The sequence below is a fragment of the Enoplosus armatus genome, chromosome 22, assembly GCF_043641665.1.
Source record: "Enoplosus armatus isolate fEnoArm2 chromosome 22, fEnoArm2.hap1, whole genome shotgun sequence".
In the NCBI taxonomy this organism is placed as follows: domain Eukaryota; kingdom Metazoa; phylum Chordata; class Actinopteri; order Centrarchiformes; family Enoplosidae; genus Enoplosus; species Enoplosus armatus.
The window spans coordinates 10335835-10357251 of record NC_092201.1 but is presented as its reverse complement, the minus strand read 5'-3'; the positions used below and the strand labels follow the sequence as shown (position 1 = coordinate 10357251).

General features: G+C 40.3%; 4 protein-coding genes across 6 annotated transcripts; 2 read left to right on the top strand and 2 right to left on the bottom strand.

Moving 5' to 3' along the window:
* Positions 1-4726: 4726 nt before the first annotated feature.
* On the top strand, positions 4727-10338 carry LOC139305342 (aldo-keto reductase family 1 member B1-like). Of its 2 annotated transcripts, none has more exons than XM_070929313.1 (10): positions 4727-4854; positions 6013-6180; positions 6339-6455; positions 6632-6709; positions 7110-7232; positions 8144-8250; positions 8760-8841; positions 9132-9215; positions 9325-9407; positions 9510-10338. In XM_070929313.1, exons 1-10 carry the CDS (start codon positions 4789-4791, stop codon positions 9547-9549), a joined length of 948 nt encoding a protein of 315 aa, XP_070785414.1. In that variant the 5' UTR covers positions 4727-4788; the 3' UTR covers positions 9550-10338. The 2 variants fall into 2 exon arrangements, with proteins under 2 accessions (XP_070785414.1, XP_070785413.1); XM_070929312.1 differs by having other exon boundaries at positions 9507-10338.
* A 157-nt stretch (positions 10339-10495) lies between these two features.
* Positions 10496-14160, bottom strand: LOC139305296 (aldo-keto reductase family 1 member B1-like). Of its 2 annotated transcripts, none has more exons than XM_070929246.1 (10): positions 14062-14160; positions 13362-13529; positions 12901-13017; positions 12631-12708; positions 12369-12491; positions 12186-12292; positions 12009-12090; positions 11450-11533; positions 11255-11337; positions 10496-11107 (listed from the first exon to the last, which is right to left on the bottom strand). In XM_070929246.1, the coding sequence occupies exons 1-10, from the start codon at positions 14125-14127 to the stop codon at positions 11065-11067; spliced, it is 951 nt and encodes a 316-aa protein (XP_070785347.1). In that variant the 5' UTR covers positions 14128-14160; the 3' UTR covers positions 10496-11064. The 2 variants fall into 2 exon arrangements, with proteins under 2 accessions (XP_070785347.1, XP_070785348.1); XM_070929247.1 differs by having other exon boundaries at positions 13362-13525; positions 14062-14090.
* A 1658-nt stretch (positions 14161-15818) lies between these two features.
* Positions 15819-18524, bottom strand: LOC139304849 (dnaJ homolog subfamily B member 9-like). Its single transcript, XM_070928737.1, has 3 exons — positions 18464-18524; positions 17881-18122; positions 15819-17356 (listed from the first exon to the last, which is right to left on the bottom strand). The coding sequence occupies exons 2-3, from the start codon at positions 18095-18097 to the stop codon at positions 16875-16877; spliced, it is 699 nt and encodes a 232-aa protein (XP_070784838.1). The 5' UTR covers positions 18098-18122; positions 18464-18524; the 3' UTR covers positions 15819-16874.
* Positions 18525-19081: 557 nt separating this feature from the next.
* On the top strand, positions 19082-20772 carry LOC139305361 (THAP domain-containing protein 5-like). The gene is made up of 3 exons (XM_070929334.1): positions 19082-19167; positions 19488-19674; positions 20029-20772. Exons 1-3 carry the CDS (start codon positions 19082-19084, stop codon positions 20770-20772), a joined length of 1017 nt encoding a protein of 338 aa, XP_070785435.1.
* The last annotated feature ends 645 nt before the right edge of the window (positions 20773-21417 follow it).

Here is a 21417-nt window from a genome sequence, read left to right as displayed (position 1 = left end):
CCTATAGAAAGGTTACCACAAAAAACTCCCACATAAAATACAATGTGTGTAGAGGTGTTTATAACTTTGTTCTGATGTTTTTCTGGAAATTCTCAACCAAACCATGGTACTTACCAGGTAAATTACGACAGATGCTTCAGCTGATATTGTTGTCAAGGTCGAAACAAAAAATAAAGGCTTGACTTTCAAATGTCGACTGAAAGCTGTTAATTTCATATTCTTGAGACAGTTTGTCCATAACTGATCAGCGCTGCTCGACTTGTAAGAACAAAACACACAAGTGTTTTTGGTCAGCTTTTCGGAGTGATGACATTTCATTCCAGAGGAAAAGGGCTCCGATATTGGATTCACGGTCACACTGTAATCTGCATAATGACAGCGATGAACAACCCATCAGGGACGATTTGAGAGAAAAGGCCTCCGAGTTCCCCTTCAGATGCATGTTGATTGTGTTTATTCATGGCAGTTAGGTTGATGAGGGAGCAATATGGAGGAGGTTGGATGGACACTTGTTATGTGTTACCGTTAAAATAGCAGACATCTCTTGACGAAGAACAAACAGCAGAGGCAGACTGAAATCAAGGCGTCTGTGAAAGCTCTCAGGAATGCAAATTCAAAAGCACTTCATTACTTGCTTTTTCCCTGCAATCTTGTGTCTGAGAGACTGAACTAAGTGGTTAATCAAGCCAAAAAGGAGACACCTATGCTCACAGACGAGGCCAACGCTGCGTGTACGTGTGTTCACGATAAGCATGGAAGTGCACGTGAAAATACACAATCGTGAGTGTGTTTTGGATCCACACCCGATCAGAAAGATCTAGATAGCTAAAAGATAACTTGCCACATACTATAGTACTTGCATTCAGGAGCACTGTGACGGCTGAAATGAGACAAAAGAGATACTGTCTGCGTTTTCTGCTTTTCTAATGTCCACGTTGTCCTCATCAGAATACCCAATTTCTCAAGTTCTCTGAGGTTATGTTAGGACAATCATTCTGTCTGTCACATGAAGTTCAAAACAAACCAAAACCAGATACTTTCACCAGCTACGAGAAGAGTTTAAAGAATATGAAGCTTGATTTGATGCTGATGTCCTATTCCTTTACAAGGAGTAGCTTGAAATATTATCACGACATGTAAAATAGGACAATTGTAAAAAGCAAATACTGTAACTGTGACAGGAATGGGATCCAAAGTGTTAAAAACATGGAGTAAATTAGCAAAAGTCCAAACACGCTGAGGGGTTAAGTTAGTATAGAGGCTCTTTCATACAGACATTCCGTAACATTAACTGAATAAGTTGCCTGAACTATTCTGGTCGAGGCAGCAGCTTCTCTTGTTCACATAACCAACGCCTTAACATGATTTCAGTGCTATGTGACCATTCACACACCAACACCAACGGCACTGAAGTCCTCTGTTGTCTGAAATTAGATGCCTTTTACGTCAGAGCGTGCTGGTGTTGTGCATGCTTGTAATGGCAATGCTTTTCCTCACACCATGTTCCTGTACGAAGCTTTAGCAGTTACATTGTCCAAATTGCCTTAACTTATTTAGTGCCATACAAACATTGGAGTCATTTTCACACTTTCACCCTGCAAAGCACAATGCCATATAGTTAACAGTGAGCCAAATCTGTGAAAGTCTTTCTCATGAATAGTTACTGCAATTACTCCAACACACGTGCAAGGTTGTATATGGTCGTGTATGTGTTCTGATATTTTTGTAATTTTAGCTCTAAATAGAATCATAAGGGCTGCAACTAATCATTACTTTAATTCTCGATTAATCAATTCATTTTTTGGGCTACAAAATGTTAGAAAATAGTGAAAAAATGCACAACACATCTTTTCAGAACCCAAGGTGACATCTTCAAGTTACTAGTTTTGTTTGACCGACAGACCAAATCCCCAAAATATTCCATTTACAACCATAGAAGACAGAGACAAAGCAGCAAATGTTCACATTTTAGTGGCCGAGACAAACATTTTTTTTTTATCATATTTGCTTAAAAAATGATGTGAATGATTGATTGAATAGCAGAATTGTGGCCGATTAATTTTCTGACAATCGACTAATCAATTAATAAACTAATTGTTTCTGTTCATTATCAATTCAAACTGTCTACCTAATCCAGATGTTAATGGGATTATTGTAAATTTTAAAGAATTATTTTCCATGATGTCTGCAGGGCTCAGATCAGCCACAATAATCTCTTGACAAATGACCATGATTTACTCATGACGTAGGGATTTCTCTCCCTGATCTTGTTGTTGTTCAACGGACAGAAATGTGCGGAATGTGAGTGTGTGAGTGAACTCAGCAGGAGCTGACACTCGACATTAGATTTATGGGTGGAGATTATGACCCAGGGCACTCTGGCAGAAACAGAGAAAAAGACAGCAAAGCCAAGGCCAACGGGAGAGACAAGAGGTGGAGAGAAAAGAGGCAGGGAGAACAGAGCAAAGGCCCTGAAATGAAATGAGGTGTTTGATCTCCCCAGGACAGGTCAGGTCTTACCGGTGGAGTGTCTGATCTGATGTAGAGCCTGTGAAAGAATGGACACCACCACCTGCACTGGGCAGTCATTATGGAAAAGGAGACAGTGTCTCATTGTGATCAATATATTTATTTGTCACACCACTATCCTTTCTCTGTCTATCCCACTGGTCTATGAATATTTCCGCCTTTTCTCTTCAAACTCTTGGAGTAACACACTCTGAAATCTCACCTAGGTCTACGTGCTTTGTCCAAAAGTTTCCTTGAGAGGCACTTGGTTTTACTCCAGGCCTGTGTTTTGTACCTTCAAATGCCTGGTCGTTTCTCTTTTCCTTTATTCTAATCGATGCACTCGGTACAGTGAAAAAGGTATCTGCCTGCAGACGCCAAATAAGAGCCTCTGAAATGAAAACTTTCCCCCCTCTTTTAGATGACAATTGTATGTGGCTGTGTCTTCGTCTGGTTTACCTGTGGGTCTTTGATCATGACAGCATGCGACGCTGTTTGATTCCTGGGGTACTTTGACAGTTTGCAGGTTGGCAAAAGGCCCTCCAGTGTCTGAAGTTAGATCAGACGAGACAGGGCCTGAAAAGCAGGCGTCCAGCTGGGAGAAGATCAGAAGAGACACAAACTTTAGCGAGAGCCATTGTGAGGTACACAGCGGCAGCTGGCTCCCATAACTTTTCCCTTTGTATGTTTTTTATATCGCTCTCTTATCTTCTGCTCAGAGTCTTGAATGGCTCAGTTAAAGGTCTGTGAGGTTTTATCTGATTCTGACAAAAAAAAAAAGACACCTTGTATTTGTTCCCTCTTTCAGCTGTCTCTTGGGGTTTAAGGCTGGTCTTTGCATGCACATTCACAATGGTGCACATCTCCTTTACAGTGTAAGCATAATGCCACGAGGAAGTAGTAGCCAAAACAATAAATATTAAATAAAAAGAACATTATCTTTTACATTGCATGCCACGTGCTGGACAATAAGCACACCCAAGGCTTGTTCCAAGAGCATTTATTTTTCTATGGATAAAGTTAAATCAAAGATAGGATGTGTGCATGAGGTTTTTGAGAGCCTTCAGGGAAATGAACAGTACTGATCAATCAATTCAGTCACTGTAATTACTGGTCATATTAGCTAATGCATAAAATGAGGTGATTATTCTACTTTGGGGCCTCAGTTGGGTGATTTGGGGAGACTGTCTCACATGTTTGATAAGTATGGTAATGGTGCCCTCTAGTGGTTCATAGGCAGTACCAACAAAAATGTAATTGTTTTTAAACGCAAAAGGTTATTTATAAATGTTTTATTTATTTATTATATCATTATATTTAAGGCAGGTTATTTTGCCAAGTGGTTCTCAGGTGTGGGAACAATCGTGGGTCCTCTGAAAGTTTAGGGGTCCCCAATCATATAAATGCCACTTACTAGACGAATAAAACAGATTACAAAACTGCAGTGCATTAAAATTTAGATTGTCATTTGTCTACATTTGACATATAGAGATACATATCAATATTGGAAAAATATTCCTATTTTTTCAAACATGTCGCCCAGTCCTAATGTGCATTTATTTAAGACCTTGACATTTTCTTAAAAAGCATTATATTTGATTTCAAAAAGTGCGCAGAAACCCTCACAATTGTGCAGTAGTTGAGTAAATGTGTTTGTGTTTAATTTTCACTGGCTGGCAATCAGTGGTGGAAAGTAACAAAGTACATTTACCCAAGTATTACACTAAAGTTCCATGCACGTGGTAATTGTACTTTATCTGAATATTTCCACTACATTTTACAGGGAAATATTGTATTTCTTCTACATTTATCTGACAGATATAGATACTAGTTACGATTACGATTAAACCAGCTGCAAATTAAGTAATTAAAATGAATTAAAAGCAGCTTGACTTTAAACACACTTACATGTAATCCCTATACTTTTACTTAAGTGCAATTCTGAATTACATGACTTGTACTTGTATTTTTATATTGTGGTAGTTTTATTTTAATAAAACATCTGAGAGTTCTTCTACCACTGCTAATACCAACATTTTCAGTTAGACAAAGGGTGCCTCTGTTTGCCTCCAGTGTAGATGGACATGTTAAGAAGTGACGCTGCCAAATAAAAACAGATTGGCAGGAGAGTGTGTGGCCTCAGTTCACCTAAATGAATTAAAAGGCATCGTTAATCGATCGACGATGCCATCGCTCTGCTATCTCTGTGCTCTCTGCGTTTGCTGCTGCTGCTGATCGACTGTCATAACCGCACAAAGGCTCCGCTCGTCCTCTGGAGAAATGGCAACAACAGTGAAACTGAACACCGGTGCAGAAATGCCCATTGTGGGGCTGGGAACGTGGAAGGTGCGTTTATCTTTATTCACCATGTTGTCCTACCTAGTTAATACTTAACTTGTTAAGTAAGCTAGCTGGACGTGCCAACAGAACGCGTGACTGGAGAGTGTTACATAAATGAGTCGTTAAAACAAATTTTCCTCGGCGTACCTGCCGATATAACCGATAAAAATTCGCCATGAATTGAAATGTATTTTTCAAGTAACTTTGAGTTGACATTTTTCTTCTCTTGGCATAACCTAAACTGATACTAACCTTAGCTAATGCGCCCCAACAGCAGGTTTGACGCTCTTGACGTTCGTGTGCAAACCTGCTGGGTCAAGTTAAGTTAAGCTGTAACTATAGAGACTGTGAGTTAGTCTTTGCTAGCAGGCTTCTGTCTTTATTCAGTGTAACCCACAAAAGTCACAGTTACCCTCGTTAGAGTGTTGTTATAGACACCAACAATGATGCAACCTAATCCTTAAAGTGCGTGCTTTGCTTTTTCATACAACTTGAACTGCCAGTTTCGTTTTATTTGTTGACAGTGAGGACAGGCCCAGCTTTTGTGTGCTTTAACGTTAGCAACATTATTATCTGAGAAGGATGCTGTTTCCTGTACTTTTCTTCCATAAATTATCTATTGGTATAATAATTAGTATCAGCTATAAAATGTTAGGTATTATGTCCCTTGTGAATTTCCCCCAGGGTGCTGCACTGAGACTGTCAACTGCCCCTAAGCAGTTTGGATCAAATGATCAAAGAGGACACATTACCGCAAGGATTAAAGTATAACTTAATTAACCTTCTTTCAGCTAAACAGTCAGGATGGGACAAGTGCAGAGGACACATTACCCCAAGAACAAAATTAAAGTGGAACTTTTTCTCTTCTTCTCCAACCAAATGTCTCTAGAACTAAACTGGGGAATTAAATCAGGAACTAAAACTCCCTCTTAGACAAAAGACAATAGCATTTTTGTACAATTGGTATGTGGGTTACACTGAAGCAAAACATGAACTATTAATATACTGTACACTGACATTAAAATAAGTATTTGCCTTGGCGTTATTATGGCACAGTATGTCTAGATGATAGAGGAGTTGCAGCTAAGGTATTCTGTAACTATTGTTAGTGAATAGTAGTCGCTCTTCTGTATACCACAATAACAAACCATCCCTGTCTGTTAGTCTCCCCCTGGTAAGGTCACTGAGGCGGTGAAAGCAGCCATCTCAGCAGGTTACAGGCACATCGATGGAGCATACGTCTACCAGAACGAGGCAGAGGTGGGAGCGGGTGTTCAGGCCATGATCAACGATAGTGTGGTCAAGAGAGAGGATCTTTTCATCGTTAGCAAGGTGAGTTGTGGGTGCATAATGTCCATGTGTATGTCCTCATTATTATTTCTTCCACAAATAGGCATTTGAACTTTACACTGTATGTCAACAGTGTTTTAATACTGGATTCCTGAGCTTGCCTGCTAGCTCATTGACTTCCCTCTCCTTTCATTTCATAGCTGTGGTGCACTTTCCATGAGAAGTCCCTGGTCAGACAAGGCTGTGAGAAGACTCTCAGTGATCTTAAACTGGACTACCTTGACCTCTATCTAGTGCACTGGCCCATGGGTTTCAAGGTAGGCACACGATTGTCTTGTCAGCAGTGTGTGAAAATATATGTATATATGTGTCTGTGTTCTTATGATTCAGGTGGAATCTCCTTTGTGTTAAATTTTACTATGCACTCTACACACTTATTTTTGTAAGTTTCAGCATCAAAGTAACATCTATCAATCCCTTTGTCATATTACAGGCTGGCAGTGAGCTTTTTCCTTTGGACAGCGCAGGAGAGACGATCAATGATGATACTCACTTCCTGGAGACATGGGAGGTGAGTTCCCTTTTTGGGAACTCTAATGTGACTCATCAAGTCCAGGAAAATGAAGAAATATCAAACAAGAGCACCGTGCAGTGTAAAAGTGCAGTCCCAAAACACAAATGTGATTCTTACCCATTGTGACTCAGTGGAGGCACAGACAGTGAATCTGATAAAGACAGAGGATCCACAACTGAGCAGCAAAGAGCTTCGCATGGGAACAGAAAGTCACAAAGATTCTTTAAAAACTCACCGAAAGGTGGTAGAGTTGGAGGGATCTTAGCTGGGTATTTTGAGACAGGTTTGGACTAGTGCAAGTTAAAATGTGATCAACGAGGTGCTGTTGACTAAAGCAAGGAAGTGGAGACAAATGGGAGTAAAAATAAACATGTTATGTTATGGTCTATTTTCACAGGGGATGGAAGAGCTGGTGGATGCTGGTTTGGTCAAAGCTATCGGTGTCTCCAACTTCAACAAGGAGCAGATTGAAGCCATTCTCAACAAGCCAGGCCTCAAATACAAGCCTGCCAACAACCAGGTACACAGGACACTTATTTAACTAAGTAAAGTCACCTTCCAGTGACCTTAGCTCAGTGCACATTTGTAGAACAATAAGATACCACATTTCATTTGATAACAATTTACTGGCTGCTGTTTAAACATACATATGCAGCCTTTTTACATGTAACATGTTTGAGTCAAGGCTACTGAGCAGCAAGAAAACAGATTTCAAGATTGGGGTTCTTAAAGGGCAAGAGGCCATAATGGCATTATCTGTCTCCTCCCATCAGGTCTGAGAAACAAATGTCTGCTTAATTCTTTTTGGGCCTCAGCAGTTTCCCCTCGGGCTGCACCAATTAGCTGAGGTGACCTTATGGTTTTGCTGTTTTTCAGAACCATCGTTCACCATCACTGTCTTGTTTTTGTCTGTATTCGATTACAGCACCATTTCCCCACTGCCCTTTGTCACCATACACATCAAACACAGAGCACCCTAAAATAAAAGGACCCTTGTATATTGAATCTGAGCAAATTTATCCTTTAAAGTAATATCAAAGAAGTACAGTAGGCTCCATAGGCTTATGCTTAATGCAATCACACAAATGTGCTCTTGTGCCTCTGTTATAAGCTCATGCTAGAATACTTTTTTAATTGTATTACACAAAGCAGGAAGTATTACTTTTACATTTCATACTTAATTGAATAGTTTGAAGCCACTGTAAAATGATTTATGTATGGAACTCAAATCTTAAAGGCTAGACAGTTACTTACTAAAATACTACTGCACTTAGTATTGTGCCAATTAACATCTTTATTTATTTATAAATCTTTATCATCTATCTGTATCTTGAAAAACATGGTCAGAGTATATGTTGATGGCCTGAATAACGTGACATTTATTTGATGTGGTTTAGGCATTACTCCATGGTTGTGTGTTTGTCCCATTAGGTGGAGTGCCACCCGTACCTGACCCAGGAGAAGCTGATCAGCTACTGCCAGTCTCAGGGCATCTCAGTGACAGCTTACAGCCCCCTGGGCTCCCCCGACAGGCCCTGGTCAGTCAGCATGACAATCACAGTTGTGTCAAAATAACACGAGAAGGAACTTATTGTCAGCACACTGCTGCAAAGTGGGTCCTGTTTGATTGAATGCTGATTCAGTATTTTTCAACCCTGTTATGTTTGTCATATCCCTTTTTTTTTAGTTTGAACTTGTGACTGTTGTTCCTCTTTGTCTATGTAGTTTGTCTGTGTGTGGTACATTTTGTCATGATTTAGACATTAAGTAATTGCCTTTTTATGTTTGGTTTTGTTTGGTTTTTGACTCATAAATCTTTATTTTCTGCAGAGAATTTGCTTGAGAAGCCGTATGTAAAGGTGTTGATGGTTAGATCTTTTTCACAGCGTCCCACCTTCGTAGCAGTGTTTGACTGTAGTTAAGTTCATTCAGAGTTAGCCCTTTTCTGGGATATTTCCATTATTTTGTCTACCTTTGATTGTCAGTAAAATAAAGCAATGTGTGTGAGTCCTATAAATAATACTGGGTGATGTATTTAAAATTGCAGGGCTAAACCTGAAGACCCCTCACTGCTGGAAGACCCGAACATTAAAGCCATTGCTGAGAAGCACAAGAAGACACCTGCTCAGGTGCAGCACTCACACTGGCTTGAACAAATTAAAAATGAAAGAGAGCTAGTTAAAGTTTTAAAAAAAAGTTATTGTGCACATACAAAAATAATGCTTGTTGCTCTTTTCTCTTAAAGAAAAACAAGCATTATAGTCTGAGTTTATTCTCCATCATAGTGTAGTAGGCAACACAACTGCAAGAGAGAAGAATGTGCTTGATTTAATTACCATTCGCATGGCTCTTACTGTTACTACACTTAAAGTCGTGAGCTCTGATCACATGTTAATACCCTTTTTTCCTTCCCCGCCAGGTCCTGATCCGCTTTCACATCCAAAGGAACGTGATCGTGATCCCCAAGTCAATCACACCTCAGCGCATTCAGGAGAATTTCCAGGTAATTGGCTGAGAAATTGTTCAGATATTTTTTAGGATTAGCCCTCAATCTGCTTCACTTACTTACCCTTTTGGCTCGTGCATGAACACTGTTGTTTAAATCTTTGCAGGTGTTTGACTTTGAACTAACTGAGGAGGAAATGAAGACTATATTAGGATTCAACAGGAACTGGAGAGTCTGTCCCATGCAATGGTGAGATTGCATATTGTTTTGTTTTATAACATTGTTAAGAAGATGTTGTGTCTCAGGCAACCTTTTTTGATTTTTTCCTTTTCTTTTTTTTTTCCGTAGGAGCACGAAGCACAAGGATTATCCATTCAAAGCTGAATTCTGAAAATGAAAAGAGCAGAATTTCCACAGGTTTACGTTGGGTGCCCTCTCGACTGCTGGCTTTCCCGTTCTGTAGAGCAGTCTGCAATGCTAGTGTGGCCTTGCATCAAATTTGTATTCATGTTGCATTTCTCAAGAGAAACTTCTTTTGTTACCTGTTTTGTCTCCATAAAAACAGTAACCAGTGTTACACACACTCCAAAGAGCTTTTTATATGTGAATTGTTAGTCTTATTACTTTGTAGTCTGTGTGGAAGTTACTGAAGAACCAAAATGTGTGCCATATACAGTCGGATAAAATATTCAGAAAAATTAGTAACAGTTCTGAGAACAGAACAAGCATTTTACAAAAGCGTGGATGTGAGTGTTTTATTTGTAGTTTGACATGTTTGTAGTATCATGTGTAAGAGGAAAAAACTACCTACAGGAAATTCTCAGACAAAGTATTTAAGTCAAAATGTATTTTTCATAGCACAAATGTGATCATATCCAGAGATGTGTCACACTTCAGAGCACTCCTAACCTGTTTTTTCTTCCAATTTCAGTCTGTGACCAGGTTTATTTTTACCACTTGGGCAGATATATATATATAAAAGTAAAGGCACTATTATCTCCAGAAATCCAGAACATATTACCTCCACTTGTCTAAGGAGGAGAAACTACTTCCCACTCTTGAGTCATACATGGCACTTAATAATCATGTGTATTAACCCTGTTACGAAACGGTCGCTATCACTTCCCCTGTAAGCTGGTTCGTAAAGCGCTGAAAATAAAGTCATGTGGGAGAAACAAAACAGGTGTGTGCCTCTTAGTGACCACAAGGGGTCAGAAAAGATAATAGATGGCCTCTCCTGACCCTATGAACCATATATACATATATATATACACACACACACACACATACATATACACAGATGTGATTTAGGTGAGAGGATCCACGTTGTGTGGTAATTAATTTTTATTATCCTCTTGTAAGGAAGGAAATTGAGGCTGCCGACAAAACAAACTGTCTTTGGTGTGAGTGGGAAGGCAGGAGGACTGAGAAAGGTTTTACTGAAAATTTCCATTTTATCAAGTCAAATGGTTATCACACACTGATGTACTGTTTTTGTTGTGTTGTCACAAACAGGATATAATTGTAATTGACATTACAGGGAAAGCAAGTGTACTTATATAGCAAATTTCAGCAAATTAACATACAGCAATGCATTAAAAACAAAGAAATACAGCACAAGTACAGGGGTTAGACAGTATAAATGTATCATGAAAAAGGACCAGGTAGTAACTCAATATTATAAATGCTGGGTCAAATTAGGTTGAATACCAGTCATTCTTAAGCTCTATTCACTATATCAACATACAACCACTGTATCCTAATAGAACAGGATGTATAAAAGATGCTCAATACATTCACTGAATTCATGCATACAAAAAGCATACAAAAGTGGTCCAGTACAAGCTGGTGCAAATCATTATTCAGGCACTGTCTTGATTATTCAAGCAACATGTTGTCTGATGAGTTAGTATTCTGTGTTCAGGGGGAAGTCTTTGTGCTTTGAGGCCCTGCAGACAAAAGAAGAGAACACATATTACTTGTTGGTAATGATAATGGACCTGTACCCTGCAAGAATTCAGTTAGCTCTGCTTCTGCCCGTTATCGTCACATCTCTCCGTTTTTCCCTTTTCCCCTCTGTCTTCCTGTCTGCCCACCATTGTATTTGGAATCCTCTCCAGTTCTTGTTCAAGCTCAGAATGGTCTCCATGTCGTCTTCACTCAGCTCAAAGTCAAACAACTGAAAGAGAGAGAAAGAGCAGCTCAGCTAATCAGATTTTTTGCCAAATGCCAAAACCTAAATTCCTCTAAAATGATTCAGTGTGAATACACGAGAGCAACGTTTGGTATACCTGGAAATTTTCCTTGACTCGACTGGGTGTTACTGACTTGGCAATGACAATCACATTCCTCTGGATGTGGAACCTGATAAGAACCTGGTGGGAACACAGTTCATAAGTGCAAAGCATTATTCAGGCATCTTCCTGAACACCTCTGCAATATCCCATTTCTGGTGGATCACCACACAATACGGTACCGTTTCATTTCCCACAGTTAGTTAGAGTTTTGTAACAAACCTTTTCATCCACCATGTGACAGCACTGACTTTGTCTTTTTTTGTTATTTAACTTTTGAAATTAAGCGTTAGACAACTTCAGACAAAGCAGTTATGTCCAGTGTGTTTGCTGTTCAGTATGCGCCCACTGACTGAAACACATAGATATCACAACAATATAAGATCTGCTTCTTCACTATAGTTTGTGCTGTGCACCTCTATCTGGTATGTGATCTTGAGTGTGTTGCCTTACCAAACTTTAGCTTTGCATCCCATAATTAATATAATCCAAAATGTTTTAGAAAGATAAAGAAAGGGAAACATCAATATTAGGTAGACCCTTTTTTCTGTCTTACCTGTGCTGGAGTCTTGTTGTACTTGTTAGCTATGGCCTTGATCGCAGGTTCCTCCAGCAGAGACATCTCATTAGTTGAAGCCCTTTTGTAAATAAGAACAGAAAAGAGTGACTGTTAATATTCTTGATACACTTTTCTGCAAGTGCTGTGTACGACAGGGGGCGCGCTGCCTCTCACCAGGGTCTGTCAGGGGAGCCCAAGGGGCCGTAAGCTGTCACTGAGATGCCCTTTGAGTGGCAGTAGTTAATCAGCTTCTCCTGGGTCAGGTACGGATGGCACTCAATCTGAAGGAAGACCAAAACGCTTCAGCTTTTATTTTCTTTCCACAATATGTTGTGGAATGAAGGTCGTGTTCTGTACCTGGTTGTTGGCAGGCTTGTACTTGAGGCCTGGCTTGTTGAGTATGGCTTCAATCTGGTCTTTGTTGAAGTTGGAGATGCCGATGGCCTTGACCAGCCCAGCATCCACCAGCTTTTCCATAGCCTGTGAGACACATTGCACACTGGTTTAGTGATGCATCTTGTTTTACAACCTATTTATGTGTCCATATTTCATTTGATTTAAGATGCCAGCAAGTCAATTGCAATCGGTGTGTAAAACTGCACTGAGTCACTTAAATTACCTCCCAAGTGTCCAAGAAGTTGCTGCCATCAGAAATGACCTGGCTGTGCTCATCTAAAGGGAAAAGCTCTTCCCCTGGCTGCAGTGGCAAAAATAAAAATGTCAAACCATATTTAGTATTTCTGATAATAAGACTCATTAAGGAGCCCTGTATTTGTCCGCAATATAAACAGCTTTGCTTGACTAGAACTTGCAGAGGAAATGTTAAACAGGGGTATTGCCATGTCAACTTTTGTTTTCTATGGCCAGGACAGGACAGTGGAATCCACACCTTCACTCCCATAGGGAAATGCATGAGGTAAAGGTCCAGGTAGTCCAGTTTTAGGTCACTGAGCGTCTTCTCACAGGCTCCCCTCACCAGAGACGGGATGTGGAAGGAGCACCATAACTATGAAAAATAAACAGTACCTGTCAGGGTGATATAGTGTATATGCAGGGCTAATCAGCTGAGAGTGGGGCATGCTGGTAGTCCGGTGGTGAAACTGTAGTATTAGTGGGTCAGATGATTGTTGCTTATTGTAAATAGTAAAGTGCATGTGATGGATTACAAGGGAACAAAATGGGAAAATACTCTGACTAACAACATTTCCAGACATGGCGTTGCATGTCTCCCTGAACTGCTGACAAACAACAGAAGCCCGTGCACTAAGTCAAAAGGCGATAACGGCCTTTGAGCAAAACTTGATTTGTAGTGTTTAGAAGCACCTGTGGATTCATTTTCTCATAGCGTACCTTGCTGACAACGAATAGGTCCTCCCTCTTTACCACTCCTTGGTCAATCATGGCACGAATTCCAGCCCCAACTTCTTCTTCATTCTGGTACACATAAGCGCCATCAATGTGTCTGTAACCAGCACTTATTGCCACCTTCACAGCCTCAGTGACCTTTCCTGGGTCTGCCTATTGAGAGAGGGTGATACAAAAACAAGGAAACTGGAGATGCAGATAAGCATCAATATATTGAGTAAAATATGTGTCAGTGGCAGCTGTGGCGGTGATTATCGTTTGTGTGTTGTCCTGGCCTTATATTAGTGAATGTTCTATTTAGAAAATATGAAATGGTACGAAATCAATGTAAAGTGCATGTTTTCATTGCTGGTATCACCAGTTTGACTGCTACTAAACAAATCTGTTCAGGCAGAGGTTAGTGTGTACTAACATTTTAATATCTAAACTCCTGGAAGAGACAATGTTGAGGTCAGTCAGTGAAACGAAGCAGTTTATAGTGTTGCAATTGCACCATAAATAATAGATTTCTTTGTATGTTTGAAGTTTGCAGATCCAGTGGATTCAGGCAGCAAAGCATAACATGCAAAACATAAATAATACAGATAGTACAGACCACAGAACCCCTGAAATGTAATAGGTACTGAAGTCCATACATCTATTTTCTAAACTGTATCTATTGTAAGTGTAAAATGTTCAGCCTTACCCTCCATGTTCCCAGACCCACAATAGGCATCTTTGCTCCATTGTTGAGTGTGACTGAAGGCACCATGTTGGAGTTGCAGTTGTACCAGGTTAAATCACCAAGCAGACTCTTTTCTACTCTGCACTCGGAGAAGAGGCAGCCTCTTGTGTTAAAGTCAGTGAGAGGGGTGGGGCTAAAGGGCAGAAATAAAGTGAGCCTGAGTTTGATTAGTCACGCCTGCCTTGCACGTCATGGACCCAGGAGAGGGAAGAGTGAGTCAGCACAAATGGAGCGGTTTAAATGCAAGATTTGCACTGTATAGCGTGAAATCTGTGCAAGGGTTTCTATGAAACTGGGGAAACAACTGCTTTCATTCATTCTGAGCATTATTCTGAAGAGTCGGAAACCAGATTTAATGAAGACAATGAGTTGTTGGGGATTTCTTGTGTCACAAGGAAATTCCTTTTTGAAATTCCTTTTGCTGCAGATTACATAGTTAAATTGGGAAGAATAAATTATTTTATATCCATGTTTTTACGACATAATCTGTGTTAAAGTGAGTCTATGTCATTTCTGAAAGAAGAAAGATTCTTCCACTTACAAATTAAGGGTTTGCAATAAAACTGATGTTTTGACTCTTCTCTACTTGTGCTAGTGTTACATTACATTTTAGCAGGTTACAGATAAGAAATTAATACATTGGGCCAATTTGTATAATGTAATTGCCACTTTTTGTTTAAGAGGCCACTGTTCAGCACATTTTGCATAGTCTCACTTTAAAACCCTGGATATCTTTGTTTCTAATCTTAAGTATTTCTTTATGAAACATTAACAACATGAAATATTAACGACTAAATAAGGAACAATGAAAGTTGACGTTCTGAAGTTATTATCTAATATCTCTAAGAGTTTAACAGTTTAACTCAGCTAAAGGCGGGGACACACATTACACCTGTCCTGGTTACATGGATGTTTGTAACATCACTCCAACTGGCGTTTATATAAAAACATGACCAGCCATCTTTGTTTCTTTGTTATAATTACAGCCACTTTGGATATTTAACTGTTTAAGTGAGAATGTCATTTCCATGAGGGATACATTAAGATTTTTATCAGACACTTATTAAGCAGTAATAGTTATCCTTTAGCCTACTTAGCCAGCACCTAGCAGCCCACAACACTACAGGTCCACATGGTTTCTCAGCATGAGAAGTTGAGAGGAATGGTCAATTTGGGGTCAGGTCTCATGGGCGATCAGCTGGATTGCTTTAAGGCAAAAAGAGTCTTCCTCTTTGTCATGTGCTGTTCCTTGTAATCATTTTAATGTCGCCTCTGATGGGTGGAAGTCAAAAAATTAAATGCTAAGCATAGCTGAGACCATATTGAATTGATCGATTTGCATCTTTGTATTTACCCTTTAATGTTGTTATGGATGGCAATGACTCAGCAAATAAAGTGGGCCGCACCTATTATGTAGGCATGACATGTAGATTTTTAACAAATATTCATGTCTTTGTCCAAATGAAGTTAGAATTTAAGCACAATTTTAGCACTTCTTTTCTACCACTACTTTTCATCCCTTTTGCATTAAAATTTAGAGCAACCTGATGTAATGCACAGGCACTATGGTAACTGTAATGTAATGTAATGCTAATGTAATGTAACAATGATCTAATGAACAGGTAAAACAATATTTATAGAGATCAACATTGACTGAAACAATAAATCGTATTTACGATTAAGACAAATTACTTGCATTTCTGACACTTTTTGCTTGCTCTTGTAACTTTTTATTCATTGTACAAACATTATGCAGCCAATCAACATTCAGGCCACTCTCGACACGCACGCACACGCACGCACACGCACACACACACACGCACTCACACACAAAGTGCGGACATTAGACAATGACATTAACACAGCACTGTCTATGAAAGATAGGCAACATGAAGAGCAAAGGAGCTAAATATTGCACATTATGATCAGTTCAGAAAACATTTCAGACCATTCAGCTTCACTGGCAGATGACCCCAGGTTTTAGTAACCACCAGAAACAACTGGTCACAAAACAGCTGAGAAAGTACACAAAGTATACCAGCGTTTGTCATGGGACTGATGTTCACTTCCTACCCTGACTGAGAGAAGGTAGATGCAGCTCTGCAGGAAGAAACTAAAACGAGGTAACAGTTGATAATGGCCAACTTGCACACAATTCAGGACGTGAAGCTCCGTTTTCACAACGAAATCTGATGCAAGTTCTATGAATCAAAATTGGTGAGACTTAAAACTGTGTAATTTTTGCCAATTTGTAAGCTAATGAATAAAAACCAAGAGAGTACACTAGTGTCCAGAATACACTATGCTTAAATGAGCGAAGGCTGGTTTATGTTTAAGAGAGCACAATAATAGTATGGCCTAAATAGCTGCAGCACATCTGTGGTGTTTTAATAAATCTTATTGCCTCAATGCTCTCAAAACAATCAAAATTATCTTTGAACCATAGGCCATACCTGAGTCTAATAGATTGTACCATCATAAAAAATGAACACAAGTAAACATAATGAACCTGGAAAGCTCAATAATGGGGAGGTATCTGAATCAACCTAAGACTTATATTGTGCTATGAGCAATAATGTGAGCGAGTTATTGCTTGGAAGCAGCCGTTCATCAGTCCGGCTTGGATATTTGTTCCTAGAGGAAATTACATACAGAAAAATTACAAAAGCCACACAAAACTGTTTTTTTTCCACCAAGTGATAAATTAGCATTCAATTCCAAAACCACAAAACCCAGCAGTGTCCCAAGTGACTGCACTTGTTTTCTTGCTGGTCTCAGGAGCAGTCGGTGAAGGTGGTCACCATGTTCCCCCTACGCTGGGTCACTGTCCTGCAGTGCTGCTTTCCTGTGCCCTGGAATCTGCTGTCAGTCCTGGAGCTGTGCGAGTTAAAGGAGAACATCTTCTCCAAGTCCTCAAACATGTCATCAAAGAGTCCCCCACCAAAGCCTGTCTGCTGAAACTGCCTCCTCTGTCTGTTCATAGCCTCCTGATGGGCCTGGAAGTGGCTGTCAAAGTGTCTCTTTTGGTGGGCTTGGTGTTGGGAGTGGGAGTGGAAGTGGTGTTGGTGTCGCTGTTGCTGACCAAAAGAGTCAAAGTCTTTGAACATGTCATCAAAGTTGAAGTTGAAGGACTGGTAGTGCTGGTTGAAGTTGTAGTCGCCTCCTGCTCCTCCTCTGTGGCCCTCCCCTGGCGATGGGCCGTGGCCAAACTGGTCGTACTCTCGCCTCCTCTTATCATCTGATAACGTCTCGTATGCTGATGGGACAAAGACACATTACATCAGTCATTGTGTTGGTTGCTAGGACACTGCCACTCTTTAGTTTCAAGCTTGAGCAATTATGTGTTTATTATCTATTCATTGCGAAACGAGAGAGCAAAATGTTTAAATGTATGCCCTACATATGATTTACTTACTAACTCTTGTTAGGCATCTGTAGTAGACACCATGAATTTAAAAATCCTTAGTGACCTTTCCAGGGCAAAGAGAGTGTACCAATAAATGTGTTCTTAAACACTCAGCTGCCATCATGACAACATATGTTACTTCACAACAGAAGCAAGACAAGCTATTATTACTGTTAGGAGTGTCCTTCAGGGAGGAAGTTAAAGACATTCCTCTTAAAGACCTGTTGTGTCATGAAAAACATGCACAAATATACAATATGTTACCTAACCTAACCATTGTCACTGACATTTCTCAATTTACTTCTACTTACATACATATATTTAAAAATAAATAAATACTACTGAACTACCTAAGTAGTTGGTGACTCACTTACCCTCTGCTATTTCTCTGAACTTGGCCTCGGCGTTTGGGCCCTTGTTTCGGTCTGGGTGGTACTTCAGGGCCAGCTTATGGAAGGCCTTCTTGATCTGGCGTTCAGTGGCATCTTTGGGCACCCCCAGTATGTCGTAGTAGTCTCTCTTGGCCAGGATGAACTCCGAGATCAGCAGAATATGCACTGCGAGCAGCAACACCGACTGCGCTGTGGCCATACTGCTGGTTTTGGCACCTTTGAGGCTGTGAAGAGAGCAGTTTGACAGCTCGGTTAGCGACGTTTCACACACCCCTGACACGCAGAAAGACTTTCGAAACCGTTTCAACATTCAAGATACGGGCACTAACTGTTCAAATAACAGCCACAATATAGGTCATATTACTAACTTTTCTTTGCTAGCTAGTTTCAACAGAGCCGTCAGCCTCAAGAAAATGACAACTCACTGTTTTAGTGGAATAAGGCAGAAACTTAAATCAACTCTGTCTTCAAACAGCTTGTTAGTGATACTCTGTTGTTTGCTCTCAGTTGCAGATTAACCACCCACGACAAATAACGTTAATGCGTAATGGAAAAGACAGATTACCTGGAGACGGGGCGACGAACAGCCTGAGGATTCTTCTTTCAGCCGCCGACAGCTCCAGCTGATGCGAAACGAAAGCTAACAATTGTTGACGAGCTGCATTCCTGCGCTATAACACCACGACTCGCAACTCCATTGGTCCATTTCTTAAAACAGTGACTCAGGCGGCTATGATTGGTGTAAACAGTGCGCACGTGGAGAACGGGGATAGTCCGAAAAGGATACAAGCGAAGGAAGAGGGTGAACTGCGTATACTTCCGTCTTCGCTTTGCTCTGTTATTTTGGCATCATCGATACAGGTATGAGGCCGAAACATGTTTTCAGCCCAGTAAATTATATTATTTAGTTTATATGTGTACTGTTTTGAATGGTTTGTGCATAAAATACATGATGAATGGTTAAAGGAGACATGTACGTAATCTTGTGTCATTTAATTTCCCCCCATATAGTTGTGCAACCGAAGGGTACGTTGACTATCTTGATTATTAAACGGAGTAAACGTCATCTCCGCTATGTGGAATACAACCCGGAAGTGACCGTTTACGAGCTGCTCTGTGTTTTCAAATAATTTTAGCCACAAACCTGCCTATGTAACGCGTTTCATGTAGTTTCAGTGCAGATATGCCACGGTACTGTGCTGTGAAAGTTTGCAGAAACCGCGGGGGAACTGCATCTAGACAAGACAACAAGAGAATTAGCTTCTACCCGTATGTTTTCTGTTTTCTTTCTGCTGTGTCTCTGAGTCCAAATGTCTGTTTAGTTTAGAAAAGTGCCTCTTTTCTGTTATCTTTAGCCCCTTTAGTCATGGATAATATTGGCTACAGTGAGAAGTTAACAATACTGTCATGTTAGTAGTGTATTGTGTATGTCGTGGTTACCTGCTTGTAATGGTATAAGGGGAGACTGTGTTAAAGTGTGAAATAATAGTAATAATGAAACATTCAAGTCACACTGATAGTCCACTACTGAAACCTTGAATAGTTTCAAACCAGCCCTTTACCTTACGTTTCCCTCTCTTCCCTCAAAGGTTTCCCTTGCAAGACAAGTCTCGGCTTCAGAAATGGGTGGACAACATGAAGCGGGAGGAGTGGACCCCAAGTCGACACCAGTACCTGTGCAGCGAGCATTTCACAGAGGACTGCTTCGACATTCGATGGGGCATCCGCTACCTGAAGAACACAGCCATCCCGACTGTTTTCCCTTCCACTGAGGATGTATGTATCTGTCTTGTTTTCCTGTCTCAACATCCATCACAGTTCCAACATGAAAGAAGGGCTTGCCGCACATTCCAAACTTAGCTCTGGACAAACTTATTGGTATTTTCTGCAAAAGGGAACAAGTGGAAGAGCACACTCTCCGAAAATATCAAGAAGTTTTAGGTTCATTGAGAGTTTTTGGTGTGCATCAAGTCTGTTTATTATTTTGCATTGCTTGTGATTGACCAGCACGTGTCTGAATTGCCTCTGCAGGGAATTTATTATTTTGAAATAATAATGATTTTATCTTGTCCATCACAGTTCCACTTTGCATAATCCCATTTAATGAAGACTAATTTTCTTTTATTTCAGGACGGTGAGAAAAAAGTTACTGCCATTAAAAGAAGCCCCAAGGCCAAACCCAGGACTTTAGACATTGACATTGATCCCACAGGATTTGACTGTCCTCTCAGTAAGAGGCCTCTCATTTTGAGCAGAACATGCAAAAAGGTCCAGTCAATCACAACAAACAAAATTGTTTCAGAACACAGGGAGATTACATTTGAACCTCCTCTGGTGTCAGACACTGGTGTCCCCTGTCACTCAAATCTCTCAGAGATACAGACTGCTGCTTGTGAGATGCCAACAGCGTCCTGCCTCGTGCCGTCCCCATGCAATGAGCCCCGTTCTGAAGAGCTGACTGAGTCCACCGTGACCTTGTTGTGCTGTCAGTCGTTGGGCCCTTTCTCAGATGGAGAGGCAAACGTGGAAGCAACTGCCCTCCAAGCACTGGGTCGGGCTTTTACCTTTGTCCCTGTGGAAATGGTCAAGGACGAACCCACAGGCTGCTATTTGGAGGAGAGGGGACCCGACGAGGGAGAGCACATTTTGGTTTACGAGCACTCGTACTGCAGACCGGACACGGACAAAGATCAGCTTTGGAATAAGATATTGACTTTGCATGCAAAGATCTCAGAACTGGACCGCAGGGAGGAGAACACCGTGGCCAAAATCCAGGCTCTTGAGACCGAGATCGGCCTCCTGAAGAGAGATGGTGCTGTTTTTAAAGAGAAGCAGAAAGTTTTAGAAGATTATATATCATCTGTGTTGCTCTGATTCTGCAAGCAAGGACAAGCTATGGACTTTTTATTTTTGTTATTTATTTATTTTCATTTTTACCACTGAGTTGCATTTGCTGATATGTTGCACATGCTCCCATACATAAAGCACAGCATCTCAAATTGTGTCTTATAAAAGTCTATTAGTACTTATCTTAATATCTGGTTTTGTCCACATGGGGGCACCGTATGACCGTCTTTACAGGAAGTGTTTCCAAGCTAAATTGAAGCAATGATTTTCAGCGGCTCTTTGCTATGCGCCACTGATTTATTCTATTAGGTGTCTACAGTTTTTACATGAGTCATGATCTCAGAAGTGCTCAGTACCATCTGGTCTGTATTTTACAATTGCCTTTGTTACAGTTTTTTGGTCCATTGTATGATTTCATCGTGTTTCATTGGTGTCAGTATTTGTGATTTCATTCATTTGGTTTTCATGTTTTATGTTTTTATGTTTGAATAGCATTTAAAGTACTTTTTGTGATTCATAGTGACTAAGAAAGGTTCTGAAGTGCAGCAGGGCACTTTGACATGACACGCTTATTATTTCCTCTTAAGCTCTTGTGTTTATTGGACTGAAGCAGCTTCTGCTTGCCGTGTTAATACATCAGATCAATTATTATAAATATACAGACATGTCCTT

Excerpts from the sequence above, each read along its gene's own strand:
- LOC139305342 (XM_070929312.1), top strand. The coding sequence starts at position 4,789 with ATGGCAACAACAGTGAAACTGAACACCGGTGCAGAAATGCCCATTGTG. Across the intron at positions 8,842-9,131 it reads ACAAGAAGACACCTGCTCAG|GTCCTGATCCGCTTTCACAT; the intron begins GTGCAGCACTCA and ends CTTCCCCGCCAG. Across the intron at positions 9,408-9,506 it reads AGAGTCTGTCCCATGCAATG|GAGCACGAAGCACAAGGATT; the intron begins GTGAGATTGCAT and ends TTTTTTCCGTAG.
- LOC139305296 (XM_070929246.1), bottom strand. The coding sequence starts at position 14,127 with ATGGTGCCTTCAGTCACACTCAACAATGGAGCAAAGATGCCTATTGTG. Across the intron at positions 13,018-13,361 it reads ACCTATTCGTTGTCAGCAAG|TTATGGTGCTCCTTCCACAT; the intron begins GTACGCTATGAG and ends TATTTTTCATAG. Across the intron at positions 12,492-12,630 it reads ACTTCTTGGACACTTGGGAG|GCTATGGAAAAGCTGGTGGA; the intron begins GTAATTTAAGTG and ends TGTGTCTCACAG.
- LOC139304849 (XM_070928737.1), bottom strand. The coding sequence starts at position 18,097 with ATGGCCACAGCGCAGTCGGTGTTGCTGCTCGCAGTGCATATTCTGCTG. Across the intron at positions 17,357-17,880 it reads GTTCAGAGAAATAGCAGAGG|CATACGAGACGTTATCAGAT; the intron begins GTAAGTGAGTCA and ends TTGTCCCATCAG.
- LOC139305361 (XM_070929334.1), top strand. The coding sequence starts at position 19,082 with ATGCCACGGTACTGTGCTGTGAAAGTTTGCAGAAACCGCGGGGGAACT. Across the intron at positions 19,168-19,487 it reads AAGAGAATTAGCTTCTACCC|GTTTCCCTTGCAAGACAAGT; the intron begins GTATGTTTTCTG and ends CTTCCCTCAAAG. Across the intron at positions 19,675-20,028 it reads TTTTCCCTTCCACTGAGGAT|GACGGTGAGAAAAAAGTTAC; the intron begins GTATGTATCTGT and ends CTTTTATTTCAG.